Source organism: Gossypium hirsutum, chromosome A12 (assembly GCF_007990345.1).
Source record: "Gossypium hirsutum isolate 1008001.06 chromosome A12, Gossypium_hirsutum_v2.1, whole genome shotgun sequence".
Classification (NCBI taxonomy): Eukaryota; Viridiplantae; Streptophyta; class Magnoliopsida; order Malvales; family Malvaceae; genus Gossypium; species Gossypium hirsutum.
Window position 1 is genome coordinate 97,492,311 of NC_053435.1, and position 12,946 is coordinate 97,505,256.

Here is a 12,946-nt window from a genome sequence, read left to right on the forward strand (position 1 = left end):
AAGTCTATGTTTATTATAACGTTATTTTTCAGTTATATGATTACTAAGTGAATATTTTTTTATTTCAAAATATCACTCAACAAATTTAAAAAAAAAATAATATTAATAATTAAATTTGAATTTTAAAACTTAAAAAATAAAGAGATTAAAGATAAAAATCGAGAGAGTAAAATTTAAATTTATGAAGCCTATAAAAACAATAAAAAATTGAGATGAATACGCGTCCATTTCGTTTGCAACCCCACTGAGCATGTAGTTCATCTTTAGTTTGGCTGTTGGGTGATATGACCCAAGGATATCCCAAAAAACTAAGAATGAATGAATATTGTGTTGATTTTACTATAATTTCAACTCAGACAGAAAATGAGAGAACAAAGCAGTGGGGTCCACTTGTCCCCATGGACCAAGCCGGATCGTTGTCTACTTGTTAATATATTTTTATGTCAAACTTCAAAAATCGAAGTCTGATTCAACCCATCGCCCAATCTTATTGTTTCAAAAACAATAAAATATTAAAAAGTATGTTTTTATAGTTAAATTTAAATAAAATGTTTTCAGTTGAATTTGAATTGGACCAAGATGGGCATGGATTAGCCACCTTTCGGGTTGGTTGGCTAGTAAAGAGTTTTCGATTGTCCAACCCCAAGCAACCAATCATGCTTACTAGACTGAGTAGAAAGCTCAATGTTTGGACACAGGTGAAGAAACAGTGCTTGAAAACAACAATGCACTGTGTAAACTGAAGAAAGCTTAAAACAGCAATGTACTGTTTGAAAACAACAAGACATTAAGTGACAAAGGCAATACCGAAAGCTTAAGCTAATAGGAAATGGTTCAACTACTACATATAATGGAAGGGTTGCAATTGTAATTCATCAAACATAGCGACAAGACGACATGGCAAAACCGGGAGGTGGGACTAGAGATTTTATTTACAACATAAATAAACAAATAAATATAATCCCACTTTTTGAGTGTCTTCATGTCGTTGTGAATAAAATGTCAATGCAAATGAGGTCTGTTGTTGTAGGCTCTTCAAGGAAGGGAAAGATCAAAGATGATGGCTTCTTAAAAAGCAACTTGAATAAAAAGTAAACTGATTGGACCAAAGTGTAGGTCTGTTAACCTTCTTTTTCGGGTCCAATTTGCCTTCACATTCTCCTCTTATGTTTCCATGCTGTTGTGCATTTTAGTGACACAAAACCTATATGGACTTCAACTTCCTGTAGAGACAATCAGTACTTGAAAAGCCAAAACACATGTGAAATATTCTTGACAAACTAACTACATGATTAAAAGAAAATTTATGTCCATATGCAACGATTTCAGCTATCTTAAAATTTATGTCCATATGCAACGATTTCAGCTATCTTCTTCCTTAATCGTCATTGCTTTACCCATCTCAGTATGGAAAAAGCTTTTTAGGAACTATGCTGCTTGGACTCTTCGTTTTTCCGTCTCTTGTGTATGCAGTTTCAGCAACCATGGCTGCTTTGTGACTCTTGCACCCCAATATCCCGCCTGATCGGCTTCTTTGCGCCACTTTGGTGGCGACTGCGTTTGGTTTCTTTACATCATAATCCGAAACGAATGAGCAGTCCGCTGCACCGGCGGTGACGACGCTCCATTCAACGCTGGTCCCGCTCGGTGCATACGGTGGTGTCATGCAGCTAGACATGCCATCCGAGGCATGCCCTGGCCTTGGCCTTGCGAACAACGCGGCTGGACCATCGCCGCATATGTTATCAATCTCAAAGAGATCTGAACTGCAATCGCTTTCGACATCATCGCCTGCTTGGCTACTTCTCGAAACAGATGAAATGGTCGGGGCATTTGGGATGGCATCCCAAGTTAACATGGACAGTTTCCTTTCAAGGTTCTTGGTTATGTCCCCTTTCTTCATCGCAGTGGATCCGAATACTTCGAGGGAATTTCGTGGATCATCCATTTGTCTTTTGAGTTTCAGAACCGGCGATCGGAAACACACTTCTCTGTTAGAACCGGCACTCATCTGATCAAACTTATCTTTGGCTTCCATCAGTTTCCTTCTCACCTGTTTTGCATGAACCCTTCCATGATCAACATTCTGATTGACGTAAACAGATTTCCCATCGGAGCAAGACCCGGTGCAGCTAAGATTAGAGAAAAAGAAGCTCCTTCCATCAACCCTTTTTGGTTTGTTTACGGATCGATTCCCCGTGAAACTTGGTAGCAAAACGCTTTGGCTACTCCAACTTGCTTCGGAACTGGCAGTGGGTGTCCCAGGCCAGCGGCGTGGACCCACCGGATGCAGCAGATCATCATCACCATCATCGAGTTTCATATTGAAGTAATTTTCAGCTCCAAATACACTGATTTCACCAACTTGGGTCTTATTCCTTTCTAGTCGTCCGATGGCAACCTGGGGATGATTAATCCTATTCCCAGGTTCTGCAAAGTTATGAACAAAGATCTCTTCTGCGGTGGTATGGTAAGAAGAAAAGGAGACGTCACCGAGACTGGTGTTTTTCCTTTTCTCACCGTCCATCATCTCAAACAACTGGGATAAACTTGATGGATTGAATTTGAAGTATTTCGAAACTGGTAATCCCAAAACTAATTTAAGGAGAGAAGTTTGGCTATGATCCAGGAAGAAGTGGAGGTCACTTGGCTTCTTAAGAGGTCCTACTTGCTTGGGGCATTGAATGACAATTCATCACCTTTTTGCTCACTACATCTAGTTTCATTTTTCATTCTACGACTATTTTTCATTCTACGACTATTTCTTGATAGCTTTTTAAAAACAAGATACATGTTTTTACTGTAGATATGGACACCTAACAAAATGACACGTGTCCCCTATATCACTATTATTTTTGTCCGATCGAAGGAAAAGGGTAATTTGTGTTTTGGATCACTAGATTTACTCAAACTTTTCATTTTATTAAATTACGTTTAGAAAAAGTCACAGGCTCCAAATCTAGTTATCGTTATTATTTTGTTTACTCATCAATTAATCAGACATTAATTTAAGGACTAAAATATTATAAATGATATCATTTTGAAAATATTTCTGTTTTTTATATTAAAATATTTAATAATATTTAGAGTTCGTTTGGATAGTATAGAGTATATTTTGTTCTAATTACAAATAATTATAATTCTCTAGGCATGTTCTAATTACACCGTAATTCCCTATATCATGATAGTACAAATTATAATTACACATTTACATCATTTATACTTTTAAAATATTAATTACTATAAGAATTATTAATATGATAAAATAATTTTTAATTAAGTAACAATAATTAAAAGCAAATCATCATAAGTATTATTTAGTTTAAAGAAAAAAACAATTGATAATATGAGTACTAATGAGAATAACAAAAAAGAAAAACATCATATGTAATTTTATCTAATTATTCTATAGTAGATTTGTTAGATTATTCCTTTTTTAATATTTAACATATGCTTTCTATCGTCCTTTGTTTGTTCTTGATCGAGTTCATCATCATTTAAATTTTAATCTGCATCATTAGAATTATCAAGATCTCCTTCTTTCATGTACTTTTTCAAGTATGAATCATTTCAATTCCACATATAATTGAATTTATGAAACATGCAACATGCTAGTATGATCTAACCTAATTTTTTTTTTATACTAAGGTGATGTTAATATGTAAAGTATTTTTTTAAAAAAATAACAAATGTCTTCTCAACCACATTTAAAAGCCTTAAATGTCTCAAATTAAAGAGTTTGTAACATATTTATGGTGCTTGTGTTCAGCATCATTCTCTCAAATGGTATCATACCCCACAACAAGATACAATAAATTCTTTTATATTTGTATAATTAACATCGACATTGTAATATTTGAAATTCACAATATAATTAATATGTAAATTAAGTAAAAAATAATATAAAACAAACTAGAATTAATTTAGAGTAAATTTTAATACTACATCGTAGTATTGGTAAACTTTGACATATGGGCATATAGAATGAAGTAAAACCATTAGCTTGATCTAAGAAAAAATTAGTGAAAAGAGTGGATTTGATTAAACAAGATGGCCTGCTCAAAATGCTATTCATTGAAGAAACTTTAAACATAAATTCAAATGAAAAATCAAAGCTTTAACGAAATTCAACAACAAAATAGAATCGAAGTTTGTAAGTACGATTAATTCATAACCGCATTTAAAAAAGAACCCCCATGAAAAACAAATACTGCTCACAAAGAAAAGCCCAAAGAAACCCACTATACAGAAAAGAACACATAAAAATAGCATAACATTGTTGAGAGTGGGATTTGAACCCACGCCCTTTCGGACCAGAACCTTAATCTGGCGCCTTAGACCAACTCGGCCATCTCAACATCTATGTTAATATCCTATTTTATAATTATAAACTATAAAACATTTTGACATAATGGCTTATTTCAACCTTCAACTTTACAATTGTAAAATCACCTTAAATAAATAAAAATATTTTCGGTTATTAACTTTAATGATATAGCAAGTAAATGAAAATATTTATATTTGTTAACTTTAATGATATAGCGTCTACGTGACCGTTTATATATATGTTACATTAAAAATAAGCAAGATATAGATCTCTAATACTAATCTACATATTATTAATTCAACTTGGATTTTAAGTGATTTGTGTATTTTCAATCCATTGCTGTCATATTCTTTAACACACATTAGGATACTTGCTATGGCTGCTTAGACAACTAACATAAAGACTTGAAATTTAAATGGTAAATCAATTAAAACCTTCATAAGAGGCACCGCGCAAAAGAAGAAAATTCTCACCATACTCGATTAAAAGGTAACATGCATGTGTAGGGGCTGAGCCATCTCACACTAAGAGGGTATGATTTCTCCATCCAAACCCCAACCCAAATCCAAACCCGTCTCTACTTTCACGCACCCTTCCACTATAGCCATTTTTTTCCCTTTCTCCTGCTCTTCAAAGCGCAGTTGAAAAGAATGAAAATTGGAGATACTTTATATTACCCTGCTTGCCGTTCGATTGAGTATACGAGATGGGTCCCAGTTTAAGCTTCAAATAGTGATATCTGAACCGTTGATTGGGTTGAATTCTGAAACTCCCGCTACCTTTTCTCCCTTTGGAATAACCTTCAGCCACGCCAATTCAAATTGGAGTTCAATCTCTTCTTGGCTACTTTCGGGCATTACAAATGCTGCAACTTTTTTCTGGTATCCTTTCTTTCTTTAATTCTATGTTTCAGTTTTATTTATTTATTTATTGTCTATGCTAATATCGAGTAGTTAATGCATTGCTGCTTTTATTTGTTTCCTGAGAAAGTGGAAGAAAAGAAGACAATTTTTTTAACCCATTTGCTTACTTTACTTGTTTCCCATATTATCTTAGATTTAGCATTGAAGGATTTGATTCCTTTTTATATCTGTTAATCATTGAAGTGTAGAGCTTTTCATTCCTGAAAAGAGTATCTAATTTTGGACTAGGGTTTTTCGAATTACAAACTAATGGTCATATCTTTTGGGTAATTTTTTTCTTGTTTTAGGATAAGCCAAAGCTTAATGTGAGAAGAAGAGCTGAACGCCTTCAGATGTTAATTGGCTTAATAGGCTTGGATATGATTATATTGTGTTAGATTTCTCTTTTTGGAATGAGTCCTGCTTTGCTTCCTAAACATGTAGCTGCAGTTGTAAAACACCAAAGGGATCCGCTCAAAGCGCTTCAAATGTTCAATGCAGTAAAGAAAGAAGATGGATTCAAGCATACTTTGTTAACCTATAAGTGCATGATTGACAAGCTTGGGTTTCATGGGGAATTTGAGGCTATGGAGAAGGTACTGCTAGAGATGAGACTGAATGTCGACAGCAGTCTGCTTGAAGGAGTTTATATCGGGTGCATGAGAAATTATGGACGCAAACAGAAAGTTCAGGAAGCCATCGCTGTGTTTGAAAGGATGGATTTTTATAATTGCGAGCCAACAGTTTTATCATATAATGCAATCATGAATATTTTGGTTGAATATGGATATTTCAATCAAGCGCACAAGGTGTATATGAGAATGAGAGATAAAGGGATCGTCCCCGACGTGTACACTTTTACGATTAGGATAAAGTCATTTTGTAGGACAAAGAGGCCTCATGCTGCTTTAAGGCTTCTTAGAAACATGCCTATGCTTGGATGTGAGATAAATGCAGCAGCTTATTGTACTGTAGTAGGAGGGTTTTTTGAAGAGAACCATCACATTGAGGCATATGAGTTGTTTGATGAGATGCTTAAGCTCGGAATTGCTCCAAATATCACTGCTTTTAATAAACTTATACACATTCTTTGCAAGAAGGGGAATGTTCGAGAAAGCGAAAAGCTGCTTAACAAGGTCATGAAGAGGGGAGTGTCTCCAAATTTGTTTACAGTCAATATCTTTATCCAAGGGCTTTGCAGAAAAGGTGCACTAAATGAGGCCGTTAGTTTTTTGAATGGTGTGGCTAAGGAAGGTCTGAAACCAGATGTTGTTACATACAATACCTTAATATGTGGCTTGTGTAAGAGCGCCAAGGTTGTAGAAGCTGAAATATTTTTGCATAAAATGGTGAATGAAGGTTTGGAGCCAGATGGTTTTACCTACAATGCTGTCATTGATGGATATTGCAAATTGGGCATAATACAAAATGCAGATAAGATTCTCAACGATGCAGTTTTCAAGGGTTTTATTCCCGATGAATTCACTTATTGTTCCTTAATTAACGGTTTATGCCAGCATGGTGAGACAGACCGTGCTGTGGCTGTATTTAATGAGGCTTTGGGGAAAGGATTAAAACCTAATATTATTATGTATAACACTCTTATCAAAGGGTTGTCTTTGCAGGGGCTGATTTTGCAAGCCTTGCAGCTGATGAATGAGATGTCGGAAAATGGTTGCAGTCCCAACATATGGACTTACAATATAGTTATAAATGGATTATGCAAGATGGGGTGTGTCTCTGATGCTAACAATTTACTGAATGATGCTATTGCGAAAGGTTACCTTCCGGATATTTTTACATTTAATACTTTGATCGATGGATACTGTAAGCAGTTGAAAGTGGAAAATGCAGTTGAGATTTTAAATCAAATGTGGAACTATGATGTTATTCCTGATGTGATAACATATAACTCTGTGCTGAATGGCCTCTGTAAAACTTCGAAGTCCGAAGATGTCATGGAAACTTTTAAAACCATGATGGAGAAAGGGTGCATTCCCAATGTAATCACATACAATATACTTGTTGAGAGCCTCTGTAAAGCTCGAAAAGTTAACGAAGCAATGGACTTGCTCGAGGAAATAGAAAAGAAGGGTCTTTCTCCAGATATCGTTAGTTTTGGCACGCTGATCCATGGATTTTGTGATAACGGAGACCTGGATGGAGCATATCAACTGTTTAGAAGAATGGGACAAAGATACAAGGTTTGTCATACAACGGCGACGTACAATATTATGATCAATGCTTTTTCTGAGAAGCTAAAGATCAATATGGCTGAAAAGCTTTTCCATGAAATGGGTGAAAATGGTTATACCCCCGACAGTTATACGTATCGTGTCATGATTGATGGCTTCTGCAAAACGGGAAGAGTTGATTCAGGTTATGATTTCCTTCTGGAAAAAGTTACAAAAGGGTTCATTCCATCGTTAACAACATTCGGACGGGTTATAAACTGTCTTTGCGTAGAGAATAGGGTTAATAATGCAGTTGGTCTCATCCACCTTATGGTGAAAAAGGACATTGTTCCTGAGATCGTGAACACCATTTTCGAGTCAAATAAGAAGGAAATTGCAGCTCCTAAGATAGTTGTAGAAGATTTGTTGAAAAAGGGTCATATAACTTATTATGCATATGATCTTCTTCATGATGGAGTTAGAGATAAAAAGCTGCTAAAAAAGCTTCAGAGTGGGTAATATCATAATTTTCATAGAGGATTGTATACTGTTTTGAATCACAAATTTATAAAGATATGTTTTTATTATAAACGTAGTAAAATGTCATTGCAATCATCAATTATGTGTTTTTATAGGTTAAAAGTTACTCTGCCAATCTCTTCAAGCATCCCTTACTATAGAAAACCCTTTAATAATAAATGGAAAGGAAATAACCAATACCTTGGAACTTATTGAAATGAGAACTAGCCATACACGAAGTGCTGTTTAAGTCTTTATATTGCTTTCCCATTTTGCTTAAAAGACTCCATGATAGATACGGTTTGACAATAATACGACATAAATAATACGACATTCCAAGATTTTTACGTAACATTTGCATTCAAGTCTAAATAGTTTAAATAACATTCAGTCTTCAATTAAATCCTAATTTAATAGTAAAAATTAATTTCAGTTTATGTAAATTCTGAAATAATGAATTTTTTATTTGAATTTTCAAACACCCTTCTAAAACAATAAATTGGAAGAGAAGAGGTTAACATACTAAAACAATACAATCATATATTTTTCTGACGTAGGAGCCAGCCTTAGAATTTTTATTTAATTTTTTGTTTTGCACCAAAATCATTAACTTTTAGATGATTATAATGATGTAATATAAATTAAATTACAACAGATTCGTGAAAAAAAATTAAAAATATTTTCATTAAAACTTCATATCCCACTTTGTTTAAACGGTTAAGTTAAAAAAAATTAAAAATTGTAATGTTTTATACCAAATCTCATTAATGGTTTTTATTGATTTTATATAAATAAAAGATAAAAAAGATAAAAATATTTTTAATTGAGTTGGTGCTCAATTTACTCTAGACAGCAACTCAATTAAAGATTATAAAATATACAGGCTAAATTATGGTATACCGATGATGTGAATGAAAAAATGTAAGGAAAATATTTATAAAAAATTAATGTAATAAATAAATAAATAAACTTCGATTAAAATGATAAGTATATATATTTAATTTATTATTATGGGTTTAAATTGGTTTTTATAAATTTATATAAAAAATTAAAATATAAAATACCATCCTAATAATATTTGGTGTTCGGTTGATTCCTTAGACCAAATAGCTATATGCAGTGTAGATAGAAAAGAAGTAAATAACTAGATAGTAACGAGTTTCTACCCTTGAAGTTGAAGACATAAGTTTTGCTCCCAACAGCTTAGCATGTGCTGTTGCAGATATTGCATCGTTAGCTCCAACATTTACAAGCTCCTTTGAGAAAGGATGGTTAGAATCAAGAGCTATCGTCTTTAACATGTCATTATCAGGATGAAAAAGTGCAATCTGCCACATCAAATTTCACTATAGGGCCTGAATATTTTCACAAATTTTACCCCCCTTTCAGAAATTGATGTGCATCTTTGGGTACAGATTTCCAAGCAACTAGCTGAAGAACAATGAATACTGAAGTCAGATAATTCACATAGAACTCCAACCAGGTTCCTTCCTCGCCCCGCTTCCCTCCATCAGGCTTCTGATCTCTAGGGCTCCTTCCCACTCACCCATGTCAGCACAGATATTAGATAAGGAAACATAAGCTCCTGCAGCACTTGGTTCTAACTCAATAACCTTTTTGGCTGCGAGCCTTCCAAGTTCAACATCTCCATGTACTTTACATGCAGCCAGTAGTGTTCCCCAAATGAAGGCATCAGGCTCAATAGGCATGTTGTTTATAAACTTTTCAGCTTCTTTCAATTTCCCAGACCGACCAAGAATATCAACCATGGAGGCATAGTGACGACAATTAGGTTGAATCCCATAGTCTTTGGCCATTGAGTTGAGATGGTAGTGACCTTCTTCAATCAGCCCACTATGACTACAGGCACATAAAACCTTAACGAAAGTTATAGGGTCAGGGTTGATTCCTTGTTTCTTCATGACCTCATAGATTCTTAGGGCCCCTAAACCTTTTCCATGCTGAGCGTAGCTTGAGATCATAGCTGTCCAACCTACCAAATCAGGTTTATCTATCTCGTTGAATGCAGTTTCACAATCTTTAATGCTCCCACATTCAGAATACATCATAACAAGTGAACTTCCAACAGAAACTTCTGAATCTAAGCCCACTTTTATGACAAGTGCATGCAGTTGATTCCCAATGCCTGATTTGTTTGGAAGTGCACAAGCCCTAAGGATGGATGAAAGTGTGTAAGAGTTTATGGCCAAATTAGAGTTCATCATTGCACAAAAAAGCGACAGTGCCTCTTGAACTAAACCACTTTGAGCATACCCAGAAATCAAGGATGAATATGATACAAGATCTTTTTGGACAAGCATGTCAAATACCTTTCTTGCTAATTGTAGTGCTTTGCATTTTGAGTATACAGTTATAAGTGTGCTACAAATAACTGCTTCATTGCCAAGACCTGCACGGATTGCATAGCCATGAATTTCTTTGCCTTTACGCAGACAAGAAAGAGAAGAGCATGCAGAAAGAGTTGCACTTAGAGTCATTTGATCAGGTTTGTCTTCAGACTGCATGTCTTTGAACATTTGAACAGCACGTTCTGCATAGCCATGTTCTGTAAACCCAGCAATCATTGAAGCCCATGAAATATTGTCGTGGACAGGCATACTCTGAAATACTTTTAATGATTCTTCTAAACTACCGCATTTGGAGTACATTGTGAAAAGAGAAGTCTCAACGGAAAGATCAAAGATCAACCCAGTTTTAAGAGTGTAACAGTGCATCTGCCTCCCTAGTTTTAGACATTCTATCACACTAAAGACACTAGACGTACAAAACCTATCCGGTCTCACACCCTCTTTTAACATTCTCCTTAACAATTCAATTACATATTGAGAACTCTGTTTCTGAGCAAAAGAAGAAATCAACACAGCTAATGTATCTGCGGAACTCCTTATGCTTTCCATCTCTTTGAACACTATTTCAGCCATACCAATGACTCCTATTTTTGAGTACATATTTACCAAAGCAACTTGTATTACCGAATCCATACAAAATCCACTCTTTATAATCCATGAATGGATTTGTGTTGCCTCTTCAATCATGTTTAGTTTAGCACAAGCAGAAATCACAGCAGTAGCAGTGTAGTTGTTTACTTCCAAGTTCATATATCTCATTTCTTTAAAAAACTTGAGCGCATTGATATAATCATCCTTCTGCACAAATCCAGAAATTATAGCAGTCCAAGAAACAACATTTCGCGTAGGCATCCATGAAAATACATTCACAGCTTCATCCATGTCTCCACTCTTGACATAGAAATCGATCAAGGCAGTTCCCACAAAGACATCTACTGCACCACATTTAATTATCCACCCCTGAACTTCTTTTCCAATCTCAAGCTCTTTGAGTGCAGCACAAGCAGTCAAAACACTTGAGAAGGTAAAACTGTTAGGCATCAAAAACTGCTTTCCCATTTGAACAAAAAGATCCAAAGCAATCCAATTTTCTTCGTTCCTAACAGCTGCAGATATAATACCATTCCAACAGACCACATTCTCACAACTTGAAACGTCATAAAACACCCTCAAAGCATCCCAAAAGGCACAACATTTTGCAAACAAGTCAATCATTCCAGTACGAACATACCCATTCGAATTAAGCCCATTTTTCATCGTAACTGAATAAACCTGCTTGCCAAAACTAATACTTTGCATAGCAACACAAGCCGCAAGCACATTTCTATAACTAATCTCATCAGGTTCAAAACCGGAAATCCACATTTTGCTAAACCATAAACAAGAACTCTCAAACAACTTCTTGTAATTAAAGCCAGAAATCAGAGTATTCCATGAAGTTACGGTTGGTTCAGGCATTTTATCAAACAACTTGACAGCTTCTTCCATTGAACCCCATTGGCAGTACCTATCAAGCAAATTATTTGCAACAAAGATATCGGTTTGAAGTTTTGACGTTTGGAGTAAATGGGCATGTAAAATTTTCGTGCTTTTAATTGTATAGTTTCTCGATCTTCTGTAATCAATGACAAAGTTAGAAGTACTAGAAAAAGTTGGACTTGTTTCATCATTTTCTACGCTGTATATAGATGGGGCTTCAATGGCCGCGAGAGTTGAGATACATTTACAAGAAGAGTAAGAGATATGAGTATGAAATTGTTTATTCAAAACAGAACGCATTTCTGAGTATGAACCTAGGGAGGTTGTTTGATCTTGTGAGATTACATTGCTTACTAGCAGCAAAACTATAATTTTACGTTATATATAATATAACGTAATAATTGGCTCATTAAATGTCAATATCGCCGAATTGGTGTAATGCGCCAGTTTCAGGTACTGGTCCGAGAAGGCATGAGTTAGAATCTCATTCTTCACATAAATATTACTTTAATTCCTATTGAGGTTGCTGGGTTTCAATGGGGATCCCCTGAATTTAATTTAAATAATAAAAATATTTTAATAGTAAAATCGCTATTTTGGATGAGATGGATGAACTGAAATAATTTTTAAAATTGAGCGGTTCAATTCAATCAATGATATTTCTAATAAATTGTGTTAAAAAGAGTTATTTATAAGTTGAGGTAATGAATAATACTAGATATTGTATTAAAAAAATTAATATGATCAGAATTTATAATGAATAATTTAAAAAAAAACTAATAATTTTTGTTAAAATAAAATTTAAAAAATAAATTTTTAAATATTGTAAAGGTACTTAAAATTTCTTTTCTCTCATCTTCCCCAAATTGATGTATTAAAAAATGGAATAAAGTTAAGAAAAGTAAAAGATACTCAATTCCCTTTACTTTCCTCTATTCTTTTTCACTTTTTCACCCTTTATAAAAATAACTTATTCAAACAAAGAAACAAAAATCACCTTCCCCTCACTTTAATTACCTTTCCTTTTTTTTTTCTTAATCCAAATATGTTGTTAGAAGGAAAGTGTAACAACCAATTTTTCAATAGTGTTGGAAACGAAATTTTCAAACCTCATTTTCGATGTTTGAGTCCATAAATATTAAATAGTATAAAGACTAAATTGTAACAGCAATAAAA

General features: G+C 34.4%; 3 protein-coding genes and 1 non-coding gene across 4 annotated transcripts; 1 reads left to right on the top strand and 3 right to left on the bottom strand.

Moving 5' to 3' along the window:
- Positions 1–1,402: 1,402 nt before the first annotated feature.
- LOC107941784 (protein PHYTOCHROME KINASE SUBSTRATE 1) lies at positions 1,403–2,527 on the bottom strand. Its single transcript, XM_016875390.2, has one exon. The coding sequence runs from the start codon at positions 2,525–2,527 to the stop codon at positions 1,403–1,405; it is 1,125 nt and encodes a 374-aa protein (XP_016730879.2).
- A 1,750-nt stretch (positions 2,528–4,277) lies between these two features.
- TRNAL-AAG (transfer RNA leucine (anticodon AAG)) lies at positions 4,278–4,358 on the bottom strand. The gene has a single exon. It is a non-coding gene; the product is annotated as a tRNA-Leu (tRNA).
- Positions 4,359–4,783: 425 nt separating this feature from the next.
- Positions 4,784–7,994, top strand: LOC107941781 (putative pentatricopeptide repeat-containing protein At1g74580). Its single transcript, XM_016875388.2, has 2 exons — positions 4,784–5,208; positions 5,538–7,994. The coding sequence occupies exon 2, from the start codon at positions 5,643–5,645 to the stop codon at positions 7,920–7,922; it is 2,280 nt and encodes a 759-aa protein (XP_016730877.2). The 5' UTR covers positions 4,784–5,208; positions 5,538–5,642; the 3' UTR covers positions 7,923–7,994.
- A 1,072-nt stretch (positions 7,995–9,066) lies between these two features.
- On the bottom strand, positions 9,067–12,237 carry LOC107941782 (pentatricopeptide repeat-containing protein At1g74600, chloroplastic). Its single transcript, XM_016875389.2, has one exon. It carries the CDS (start codon positions 12,068–12,070, stop codon positions 9,386–9,388), a length of 2,685 nt encoding a protein of 894 aa, XP_016730878.1. The 5' UTR covers positions 12,071–12,237; the 3' UTR covers positions 9,067–9,385.
- Between the last annotated feature and the right edge of the window lie 709 nt (positions 12,238–12,946).

Excerpts from the sequence above, each read along its gene's own strand:
- LOC107941784 (XM_016875390.2), bottom strand. The coding sequence starts at position 2,527 with ATGGACGGTGAGAAAAGGAAAAACACCAGTCTCGGTGACGTCTCCTTT.
- LOC107941781 (XM_016875388.2), top strand. The coding sequence starts at position 5,643 with ATGAGTCCTGCTTTGCTTCCTAAACATGTAGCTGCAGTTGTAAAACAC.
- LOC107941782 (XM_016875389.2), bottom strand. The coding sequence starts at position 12,070 with ATGCGTTCTGTTTTGAATAAACAATTTCATACTCATATCTCTTACTCT.